Source organism: Lates calcarifer, linkage group LG23 (assembly GCF_001640805.2).
Source record: "Lates calcarifer isolate ASB-BC8 linkage group LG23, TLL_Latcal_v3, whole genome shotgun sequence".
In the NCBI taxonomy this organism is placed as follows: Eukaryota; Metazoa; Chordata; class Actinopteri; family Centropomidae; genus Lates; species Lates calcarifer.
In genome coordinates, this window is record NC_066855.1 from 10,847,412 (window position 1) to 10,858,917 (window position 11,506).

General features: G+C 42.0%; 2 protein-coding genes across 2 annotated transcripts; both read right to left on the minus strand.

Moving 5' to 3' along the window:
• Nucleotides 1-932: 932 nt before the first annotated feature.
• On the minus strand, nt 933-5,687 carry ghdc (GH3 domain containing). The gene is given in 12 exon segments (XM_018703324.2): nt 933-1,396; nt 1,492-1,580; nt 1,662-1,795; nt 1,911-1,982; nt 2,358-2,547; nt 3,101-3,398; nt 3,513-3,632; nt 3,775-3,975; nt 4,061-4,224; nt 4,227-4,256; nt 4,975-5,265; nt 5,468-5,687. Coding segments are annotated over 12 exon segments (1,896 nt in total). The 5' UTR covers nt 5,553-5,687; the 3' UTR covers nt 933-1,174.
• On the minus strand, nt 5,584-11,099 carry LOC108901716 (FERM domain-containing protein 6-like). The gene is given in 16 exon segments (XM_051066561.1): nt 5,584-6,726; nt 6,818-6,840; nt 6,942-7,070; nt 7,327-7,503; nt 7,741-7,915; nt 8,016-8,084; nt 8,169-8,234; nt 8,340-8,495; nt 8,592-8,615; nt 8,617-8,806; nt 8,952-9,010; nt 9,043-9,086; nt 9,184-9,252; nt 9,416-9,506; nt 9,947-10,105; nt 11,082-11,099. Coding segments are annotated over 16 exon segments (1,491 nt in total). The 3' UTR covers nt 5,584-6,684.
• Between the last annotated feature and the right edge of the window lie 407 nt (nt 11,100-11,506).

Genomic DNA, 11,506 nt, shown 5'->3' on the forward strand with positions numbered 1-11,506 from the left:
AGAATCATCAGCTCACAGCAGGAGGTCTCTGAGAGAAAGCTGGCAAGTGTACTTTATCTGAAAAATGTTATGGAGAATAAATGTAATGGAGAGCTTATTAAAATGAAGTAACTGCTATTAACACAAATGAAATAGAAATAATAGATTTACTTCTAAACAAACAGCATCCACTCTCTACAAGAGGATACTAAAGGGACAACAGGGACAAAACGTATTGCTAGTGAGTTCAGATGCCACAGGCCTGCATCTGATGAGGTGAAATATCTTACAGTATTTTACTATTACTATTATTATTATTATTATTATTATATTATTACTACTAAGTTTTTTTTAGTTTCTAAGTTTTACATGCAGAAATATAACAGAATTTCTAAGTAAGTGAGTTTAGGATGTTTTTCATCTGTTGCACTGCTGCCCCACTCCACGATTTAGGTAAATAAGTGGTTTATTTTTTGATGTAAATCTTGGCAGATTTTGCTTTACTCTTCCCAGTGACTGAATTTATGGGACAATGTGTATTTAGTGATGCCAAAATATTCAGTAACACTAGTCAGTGTCTACTGAAAGGGAAAGATCGTTTAAAATATGTACTAATGTAAATGTTTTAAAAGCTTAAAGCAACACAATGCTCTGTAAAGTTACGTAGAGAGAGAACAAGTGTTCGAGGCACAAAGTGGGAATGACAGAGGAAACACTCATGCTATTACAAGTCAGTACCATCAAAATGATTCTGAAACTGAAACTTCATAATACCCAATTGAAATACTTTTTTCTCAAGAATATCACCTGTAGATAAATTCACGTATTCAGCAGTTTTCCATCCATAACTCAGAATGAATCTTTGTTACAGTATGTGCACTGCATATGGTTTAACTTTGACTGTCATGGAAGTCAGATGGGGTCCTGAAACATTTCATTGAGCAAAACTACAATAAGTTTAACAGTCTGCTTTAATAAAATTATAAATATAGCTGAGAATATAAATCAGTCAAATGAACACTTTTAACGGTCAAAACTTAATGATGTGTTTTTTGTATTTAACAGCTGCTAAAGGCACAATTCATCAGCTCCTTCATGAAAAGTCGATAAAAAACTTGAGATGTGTCGTTCAGTCAGTCAGCGCTCACCACAGTCAGAGTCACACGTTTTATCTCATTCTCCACAACAGGAGATTTCAAGAAACCGTTTTTCCCAGTAAGAAATCAGCATATTCTTTCCTGCGCAGCACTCTGTGCATTTTGAAGGTGTTGGGTGATGTGTTTGAGAAGGCCATCATCTGCTTACGGAGCTCCTTGAACGCACCCTCCGCCACCAGCTGCACCCTCATTGGTCCGATGCTGCCTTTGATGCGGAAAGACTTGTAGACAGCCGAGTCCTGCTGGAGACAGATGTCCAGCTGGAAGGAAGGAGGTAAGGCAGCATTCAGATTTCATCTTCATGCTAACGTGCAAACATGCTGTGTATGTTTGCTGTTTTCTAGGATTGTCTCACCTTGTATCGTTGTTCCTCTGTGAGGTTCCTCACACCTTTCAGCTCTATGAACACCTGGTAATGGGGATCTGAGCCGCCTATTGAATCTCCTACAACACCGCAGTAAAGTAAAATCCATTATCACTCAAAAGAGCTCACATCCACAGCTTTAAAAAATGTCTTCCTCTTACCCAGAATGCCACTTTCGGCGCAGCAGTAGTCAACCAGCTGAGCTCCTGGCCACTGGGCGACAGCTTTCTTCAGAGCATCAAGGAACAACGCCTCAGACACTTTCTCCCCTCGAACGTTCAACATCTGACCCCGTCTGACGGGAGACAGGAGCAGGGGGAAAATATTTAGCTGTAAGAATTACTCAAGCAGACAACAAAACAACTAGAAATTCATTACACGCAGCATGTATTGAGATGATACACATGTACCTGTACTGAAACTCAACAATGGGACACTGATTGTGGAATCCAACTACTTTCACAATGTCTCCAATGCGGTATCTGTAAAACAGCAAACACCAGTGTCAGCTGTGCAACTGCCCAACACATCTAATGTGCAATAATCACATATCAGATTGTCTGATGGAGCCAGAGCACAAATCTTGATATTAGCTCATTAGATCATTCTGTCAAGATGGAGTGCAGTCAAGTGAAACCACATCACAGCACCAGTGACACAAAGTAATTATGGGGCATCATTTCACTCACTCTCGCACATATTGAAGGGCATTTAATTGACAATTACCCTTTAAATAAGACCACACAGCCCTCTGTTCAGGGAGCTGACAAACAAAACTGCATTATAATTCAGACTGACTGGCAGATGTTTCACTACACCATGTTAAGGAAAACAAATATAAACAGCATTTTTCATACCTGAAGAGTCCCGAGGCGTTTGTGATGACAAGCTCATAGTTTTGTCCCTCCTTCACCTCCTCCATCAGCAGAGTGGGAGGTGTCTCCTCCTCCAGGCTGCTCTCTGGCAGGAACTCACAGAACATGGAGCGAGGACACAGCAGATAGCGTCTGTTTGGCTCCTCAGGCCACAGGTTCACCCCAATTAGACCTGCAGGGGCCCGTACATTCAATTAAAGCTGATACATGACTTTCTAAATTGTAAAGATATAAATTACAAAAATAATCTTTAAAATCTTTAATTGGTGCCGTAACTCGTTTATGCTTAGGCCTCGATTTAACCTCAGAGATCAGTCTCTTCTTTGGGGCCAGAACTAATGCTGCTGACACTTTGTTTTGGATTAAACAATTAATCATTTGAATTATAAACTGTCCAACATTACAAAAATGGCGTTCACGAGTTATCAGAACCAAAAGTGGCATCTTTAAATGCTTACTGAGCCAACAGTGAAGAAGAGCACACAACTCTTCTGTGCATTTGTGACTCTGTAACCTACATTTGCTTTTGGGTCGAAGGATGCCACTGACATACACCTTCACTGAGGAGTGCTGCTGTGGGCCAAGCGCTTCATTCTTGATATTTACATCCTGTTTAAAACATACTTAATGCTCAATATGCTTATTAGACCATAGATTAGGGGATTTTTTGGCAACTCTACCATCAAAACTTTGTCATTTAGAGGAGCTCACATACTGGTTCTGACCTTCAGTAGCAGCGTAAAAGGGTGAGTAGAAAGGAACTCCCTGGCAGTAATTCTCCCTCAACATTTCCCCGTAGATCTGATTGGAGCCTGAGTCCACCGCCAGCACCAGGTGGAGGTGAGGCCACAGACGCTTGGCGATCCCCCTGAAGCCATCCTGAAAGTGGGCCCGGAGCTGAGCGGCTCTCTCTGGGTCTGGCTTCATCAGAGCTTCGAGCCTGGCCCTCACTTTGGGCTCCAGACCCAGAGCGCTGCTGACCTTCCCTCGTTCGATGTTCTCCACAAGCTCCTGCCAACGATCCTATGGGACAGAGAGGAGATCAGATAGAGATGACTTTTCTAATCATTAGCTTATCAAACGAATTAACAGGGTCAGTGCAACTGTTAATAAATAATGAAGGGAACCATGCCGCACCTGTAGGGCACTGAAAGCATAGAAAACTGTGGAGGCAAAGTTGGACTCCAGCGTTCCTACACTGGGATCTTTCAGAGCAAACAAGAGATGCAGATAGAGGGTGTCCTTCTCACTGGGAACCTTGAGGAAAAGGGGACAGTAAAGTTTAGATGGACGTTCTGGATGCAAACTAAAAGAGGACCATAAAAATGTTCAGAAACTACTTTGCATTAAGTTTTAATTACACACTGTGATGAAGACCCATGTTAATCCATATGTTAACTGTACCTCGAAAGGCGGGTGCTGGGGTGGTGTAGAGGTTCAGCATGTGGCGGGAGGAGGCTGGTGTGGAGGAGTTTGGTCCAATGGGAATGCCGGCCTCAGACTGGCGAAAAGTAGGTGTGTAGAAGAATTTGGTTGTGCGCTGCAGGCTGTCGGTTGCAGGGAACGCCTGCCGCATGGCATCCAAACACACAGCCACTCCCTGGTGGAAACACGCAAATAAGCATCATTATTATCAGTTTTAACACAGGGCACAATACATCATTAACACCAAGCGGTGGCTTCACCTGCAGGAAGAACTCAGTGTTGGTGTCTTTGGTGCTGAGCAGCATGGTGCTGGGTCCTGACGTCCCAGAGGTCATGGCCAGGATCAGGGGCTTCTCAGCAATGACCACCTTGTCCTCTCCTGCAGCGATGCGTCTGATGAGATCTCGGTAGTGCTCATATGTGTGATGGGGTGACGTGCTCGGAAGCTAACGCTGTCTGAAATGACACCATTGTAACTGTGAACAACTAGTTTAAGTCAAAGTAAAAGTTTGTTTAGAGATTATTTAATTTCTAAATTTCTTTCTTTAAATTGTCTTTTTGCTGAAGACCATGAGATGTGGTTAAAGAATGAAAAAACATTTGATGAAATTGAATTGGAAAAAATAATAACAGCTAAATAAATATATATAATGAATATAGATAATATAATGAAAATGCAAAATATTCTCTGGTTTTTCTTCTGATAACTTTCTCAAAATGTTACACAATTCTTGCCATATATCAAAGTAGAATGAATGTCTTTTGACTGATAAGCAACTTGAAAACATTGCCTTGAAGTGAAAGGAATTCTGACTTCACTGAATTCACTTTTCCCCCCACATTTTATAGACTTCAAAGATCAAGAAAACAACAATGAAATATTTGGTTGACTGATAATGAAATCAACCTTAGATTAATGTCAAGTCTTGTTAAAATAATCTTGGAGGGTGGGGTTCCATAACCTTAGTAAAATCCTGGCTCCAGCCCTGCTGTCATTGTCTTAGTGTGCAACCTGCAGACTCTGTACATTACATCACAGTAAGTCAGAGGACAAACCTGTGTGTGAGAGAGGTTGTTTTATAACACGTGCAGGTTGTTACACTACACCAGCCTGAAGTGCAAATGCCCACACGCCAGTAACTGTCCATTAACACTGTCATGTTTTTCTTCTTACCTTTTATTGAGCAGAAGTCATACTGTTTTCCATAACATGTGTTTGCGTTTTTACTCAGGCGTTTCAGCAGAGTCTCCTCCTGGACTTGCTTCACATTGAGCGTGTCGGCTTCAAGTTTCTTTCTCTGCCGTCTGCCCAGCCAGCCCACTGCCTTCACCGCCAGATACTGACTGAGCAGACTGCTTAACGTCCGGTTTTCACCCTTCAACTTCGAGCTAATGTCCCTCCAAACAAGCGCCATCCCGGCCAGAGAGCAGACACCGAGGACTGCGGGCAGAGGACGCGGCATCGCTGTGGAGAAGAAACGGCGTTACACAAGAAACACAAGCAGAGAAAGAGCCAGGTGGGGGCGCTGTTAGTCTACATTACATCGGTTACCTGTTTTATCTACACCCAAGACGGACAACTGTTCACTGCTTCTCCACCAAGACAGTGTTACAGTGACATTCCCACCAATTCACACATTCAGCTTCATCATATTTAATCCACTCACCCTGCTGAGGTCCAACGATGGCGACAGCAACCGATAAAACCGCAAAAAACAGGGCCACAGCAACACGGAACCAAGAGAAAGACATTTCGAGAAAACGACGTGACCATGTGTTTCTGTTGTTTTTAGCTGTTTACACATGTAATAAGGTTTATAGCAGCATTTTTGTGTTAAGGGAAGAGCCTTAACTTTTGCTTTCGTAGCTGTCTGAGCTGCTTCCGTGTTTGGGTCACAGCCTTTCGCTGATTGGCTGACTGAACGATCACGTTTATCAATCTGTTCTACACACATTCACAAGATGTGACAGCTCAGCACCACACGAACATCAGTGTAGTTGGTGGAAAGATTAAATAAACCCCACAGAACATTGGTTCAAGTGTTGCTACTGCTGCTATTATGTGGGAAACTCAGCTTCCTGATTAATGAATTAATAAGTTTCCATGATTTCCTTGTAAAATGATTAATTAGTTATGTTTTGCAAATATGTAAATGACTTGATGAATCTAAATGTAATGACTTCTAAGATGAACGGAAATAAGCTGTATTTACATTGTTCAAAAAAGCAGTTGTTAAAAAACAAACTCATTGGGCTATGCTAAGTCTCATGTGATCTACAGTGGCTGTGAAATGCAAATCACAACGACAAACGGGAAAACACAACAACAAGCAGTAACATCTCATTAGGGAGATAGAGGAAAATAGAAAGTGAAAGAAATGAGGAGCAAATCAGGCATTCCCCATCCTCCCAACCTTGAAACACTGCTATCTGTTCACAGTGATGATTAACCGATGCACAAAACAGAATTCAAAGGTGAAATTTTAATTAAAGCTCAGATTAAAAAAAAAAAAAAAGCTTTTTATAATTGTTTGTGGGATATAAGATGCTGGGTACAACAAATCCAATTAACAAGTTTAAAAAACATATTGCCATCACCTGTCCCCAGACAGCAAGAATCATGGCCTGAATGCTGACTCTAAAAAGTCATAATTAATTTTGAAAAAACAAAGTGAATCATTACATACACACAGGATGTTAAAGGAATTTGTTAGAGCTAGTGTTGCACAGAAACCATACAGTGGTTATGAGTATAATGTATGCATAAGGTACAGAATTTGTCAGGTCTATGATGGCTGATTTGAAAAGCAGTGTGAGTATCAGGGCAGTGGTATTAGGGGGTCTGCAGAACATGTGAGGAGTCCCTCTCGCCTCTGACTGTACATTAGTCCACAGAAACCCCTTCATCAGCTCTCCTCCTGAGAACCTGCGAAAGATCAGAGAAAACCCTGAAAGCTTTGATGCTGGACTGTGCTGGAAATGATTGAGTCTCAGAGAGAGACCTGCAGTTGGCTCACCTGTTTCATTTCCATGGTGACAGCTGATCATGCAAGAGGACATAAAATTATGTGGCATGAATGAAATGCTAAACGCATGATCTGTGTTATTTTAAACATGTCTTTGCTTTGTTTTTAGACTAACCTGCCCACGAGGAGGGTAACACTAAGGGTCCATCGACGGACACGCCGTGGACCAGCTCAGCCAGCCAGGACACCTCAGCTGGGTTGTCGACAAAAACCTCCTCTGGTTCGTCAATGTGCAGCTCAAACTCTGCCTCAGTAAATATAAAAACACAGATGCTCAATGTGCCCTCTTGATTTTCAGAAAATACCACAAGAGGAACGTGTGTCAGAGTGACAAGTCGGCTTCTACACAAATTAATGGACCAATCAGGAGCATCTAATTTATTATGTATTCCAAGAAACCCTTTGCAGCATAGAATATATAAGATGGGAATTAGCTGACAAACGCATTTGACCATGGAGAGCTGCAGCATCATAGAACATATTTTTTCCTCTCAGCTGACCTATGACAGAGCCTTCATCTTCCTCCTCATCCTCCTCCTCCTCCTCTTTGGACCAGGCTGTGTTTGTTTCCGCTGCAGCACTGCAGTCAGACATGGAGGATGTGAGGCTGCTGCTCTGAAGTCTCTGTCTTAAGCCCGCTGCGTCGCAGATGTAGGCCTCTCTGCAGAACTGAGTGGCTGCAGATACAGACAGAGGAAAAGAAAAAGACAACACCTTGAGATTGTGAGACACAGGTTTTCACGCTTGTTTTTAGAGCTGCTTTGACCCTGATTAGTTGATGGTACCAGATGCTCTAACTGAAATGAAAAAAACCTGCTGAGAGGAGGAATAAAGTCAATTACACTGCAGCCACTTGGAGTTTAATATGGAGGCTGCTACCTCATGGACACAAAGAAAGACCTGAGCCTGCTGACCCCGCATGTCCTCCAGCTGTTGCATGTACTCGTGGGCATCTCTGGTGTTGATGTGATGCCGGTGACTGTCACTGAGGTGCTTCAGGATGTGTCTGGAGTGGAAGGCTGAATGAGTGTAATACACCAGCTTAGGGATGCACAGAGAGCCCACTGCGGCGATTTCAAACCTGCTGCCCTGGAGAGCAAGAGGAAGAGTTGGCACTGTACAGGTGACAATATGCAAGTTTATGAGAACATGAATATGCTTAGGTGTGTTTGGTACTTTTACAGCCAACCTGGAAAGTGAAACGTTCAATATCGGTCCAGGAAAAATCATACAATAGACACAGTTTCCCTTCCACGCCCTTGAGAAAAAAAAACAAATGACATTTATAATAAGAGCTAACTCAGTGGGAAAGTTTATTTAAAGATGTCTGTCACTGACCCACCTGATAAATATGAACTCCCTTCACTGCCACACCAAGAAGCATCGAACTTCTCAGCTCTTTTTTCTCCTGCACATAAAAAAGCAGATGAAGAATCGCAGCTTAAAATATTGCAAATTGCAGATTTCTGCGTGTCTTCCCTCAAACACTGAGTGTGACTCGATGCAGTCTGACCAGTCTCATCCTGTAGAAGGTGACGGGTCCGTCCTGCAGGCTGCTGGCCTCTTTTATAAACTGCAGGACAGCTTGGCTACGTGACACACCTCTCAGCTCACCGTGCAACACAGGGCCGTGCTGGAACAGGTAGTCTCGTCCACGACGCTTTATCACCTGAGGACGCCATGTTACATACACACATACATAAAGTTATTATGATTTCCAAGGTTAAATCCTAATGGTCACTTCATTATTTTTATTTGTTTTTACCCAGGAGGGGAAGTAATCTTCAGGGAAGAAAGTAACGCCTGTGTCCTCCCTCCTCTCCCTCCTCCTCGTCCCCGTCTTTCTGCTCCAGATCTCCCACCTCAGCTTGAAGCGCAGAGGCTGCCAGCTGGAAGAACAAAGCTTCCTGATGGCAGCTCTGTGAGAGCAGCACCTTCTGCCTCAGCTCGGTGTAGTAGAGCTGCTGTACTTTGCTGCTCCTGAAACGACCAAGGACGAGATCAAATCACCAAGGTTATCTTTGTTTCGTGGAAGTTTGAGAGCTGTCGCTAGGGCAGAGCTTCTATGTGCAGACAGATGAATATGCATGAGTCAGAAAAAGATGCTGATGGGAGATGAACTTACAATATGAGCTGCCCATGCTCTACATAATACTGCACTCTCAGAAATATGATGAATGGAACCTGAGAATGTAGAGGAAATAAATCAGTCAAACAGAAATTTGGTTTTGCTTATACCTCTGGGCAGTTTTGTTTGTATCTGTGGGGGGAAAAAAATCATGTAACAAAGACCTGCTGTTCATTAAGCTGTAAAATGCTACAAGAACTGAAGCGAAAACAACTCACTGTTGTGTAGCCTCTGCTCCATCTTCTGCCAAAGTACTTGCTCAGCTTTTGGCCCAATTCAAGAAAGAGATATTCATTATCTGAGGGGAAACATGCACATATTCATTGAGTTTCTATCCCTATTCTATATTTTTTTGTTACAGTAAGTTCATTCATCACGAGCAGCCTCCCTTAGTTTCAGCGTTCCACAGTAAATGAAGTGAAAACACTTTCACTTTAACTCCCACTCGGAGGCTAACTGACCTCTGAGAACAGCCAGGCCGAAGACTTGGAGATCACTGACGCCGACCTGCTTCAGCACACTGTTCAGCACCTCGTGGCCTCTGGCTTTCACCTGAAAACACACACACAATAAGAATAAATAGTACATGAGAGCTACAAGACATATTCAGAGTCTATCCTGTGAGCTATGAGTTCAGTGATACAGTGTTTTAGCCTCAAGATATCAATATTTTACTGAGTATTAGGTATCAGACAGTTGATATGATGACGTTTATCCCGCCTTGATCACAGATACACACTGTAAAATCAGCAACTAATTTATTTTTAACATGTTTACAATAACTTCCACTGCACTCAGAACAAACATTTTGATCATTTATGTCATAAATAAGCCCTACAACCAGTATCAGTCTTAAAAAGTCAATTTGATCAAGCAGTTGTGGTCTATGTCCTGACTCTGGCATAGAAGTGGGAAAGTAAATCTGGGGTACATACATTCTTGTATTCCAAGTGATGAATTAGGTTTAAAGACAATAAAACAGAGCCACTCACCCTGACGGTACAGTCGAGGTGCTGCTTGTTGGGTAGAAGAACGCACACTTGTCGCTTCTGTTTTGTCCTCATTGTCACAGCAGCTTCTGTACGTCTCAGTCCTCCAAATATCCTCCTCCTGTCCTCCCATGGGCTTAATAAAAGAGTCAGCCCTCCCTCCTCAAAATGACACGAAGTTATTCGGTGTAGCAGGATCAAACTTTTGGCTGTGTGGTAAGCTCCTTAATTGTTAGGCTAGCAGGGCACTCACATCATTTAGCATTTCTCAGTGCCTCCAAAATAGACATGCTAGACATGCATACCCCCCCAAAAAAATAAAACAACAGACAAGAGACCATTGTTAGTCTATCATTAATTTATTTAAAAACAAAATAGTAATGCCAATTGTGCTTTGCTTTGAAAAAGCAAGAACAAAAAAAAGTGATTCATTTTAGTAGCTGGTGATTGTTCTTATAGTAACCACAAGTTCTCTCCACTTGTGTGTGTATTTGTCTTGTTACAATCTACAGCGTTCTTTTTGGATTCTACACAAAATAATCTTCGTTAACATGCACAAAAACACAACAAAAGAAAAACACAACCAAAGAACACTACAGTGCATTAAAAGGCACCTGCTCCCCAGATACAGGCATGTTTGTTTTTTGTTTTTGTTTTTTTATTCTACAAAGTTGTACATAGTTGTAGAGGGATGTTGTTAATGCAGCTTCAGTAGCAATGAGTCTCAACAACCCCCTCCCCCCGGGGAACATATAATATCATGTATCTGTACCGACTCTTCTACAATATCACACTGACCTTTTGGGGGACAGATGAGATACATTCAAGAGGTAACAACATTTTATCTCCTACACAAATAACTATCCTGCTCTTCAACATAATTCACACAGTAGACTTGTAAAATACAATTCCCAGGTTAAGTAGAGTTCACATTGAAGAGTCGATGATTAAAGGCGACCAGAGGAAACATGCAGTACAGTACGTATTAAGTGGTTTTGTCCACTGAGGGGTCCCTCAGTGTGGGGACTCACATGATCGTGGGCTCAGAAATGCTTTAAATGTCTAAACGCTCTGACTAAGTTTCAGCATGGACACATTTTTTGTGTACTCTGATCACATTCCCCTTTAAGTAACATACCGTTCTGTTCTTCAACATGCTATGGGTGTCATTTCCCAATCAGTAAACAAGTAACCTTCTTAATTCATGGGCTGTTCCACAGATAGATTTGACGAGCTGCATTCAAATATGCAGTTTTAATATTAAATAAAGCTGAATGTTGAGAAAAAGCATTTAAATTACCAAATCTTCCAGTGTAAATATTCATTTTAAATGTTTACAATCAGACACCCAACTCCCATTTTTGTTTTATTGCCCCGACAGACTGAGAATGTTGACTTTTAACATTCACACCATCTTCACATCTTCAGTCTGAGATCTAAGCAGAAGTTCCTTCCAATCACGACAACGGTTCATTTGACTTCCTCTGACCTTTCCAAACACACTCCTTTCTCCTGTCATGTCTAGTCAGATAAACAAACAAGACAAGAGTCCTGTTGTGTAAC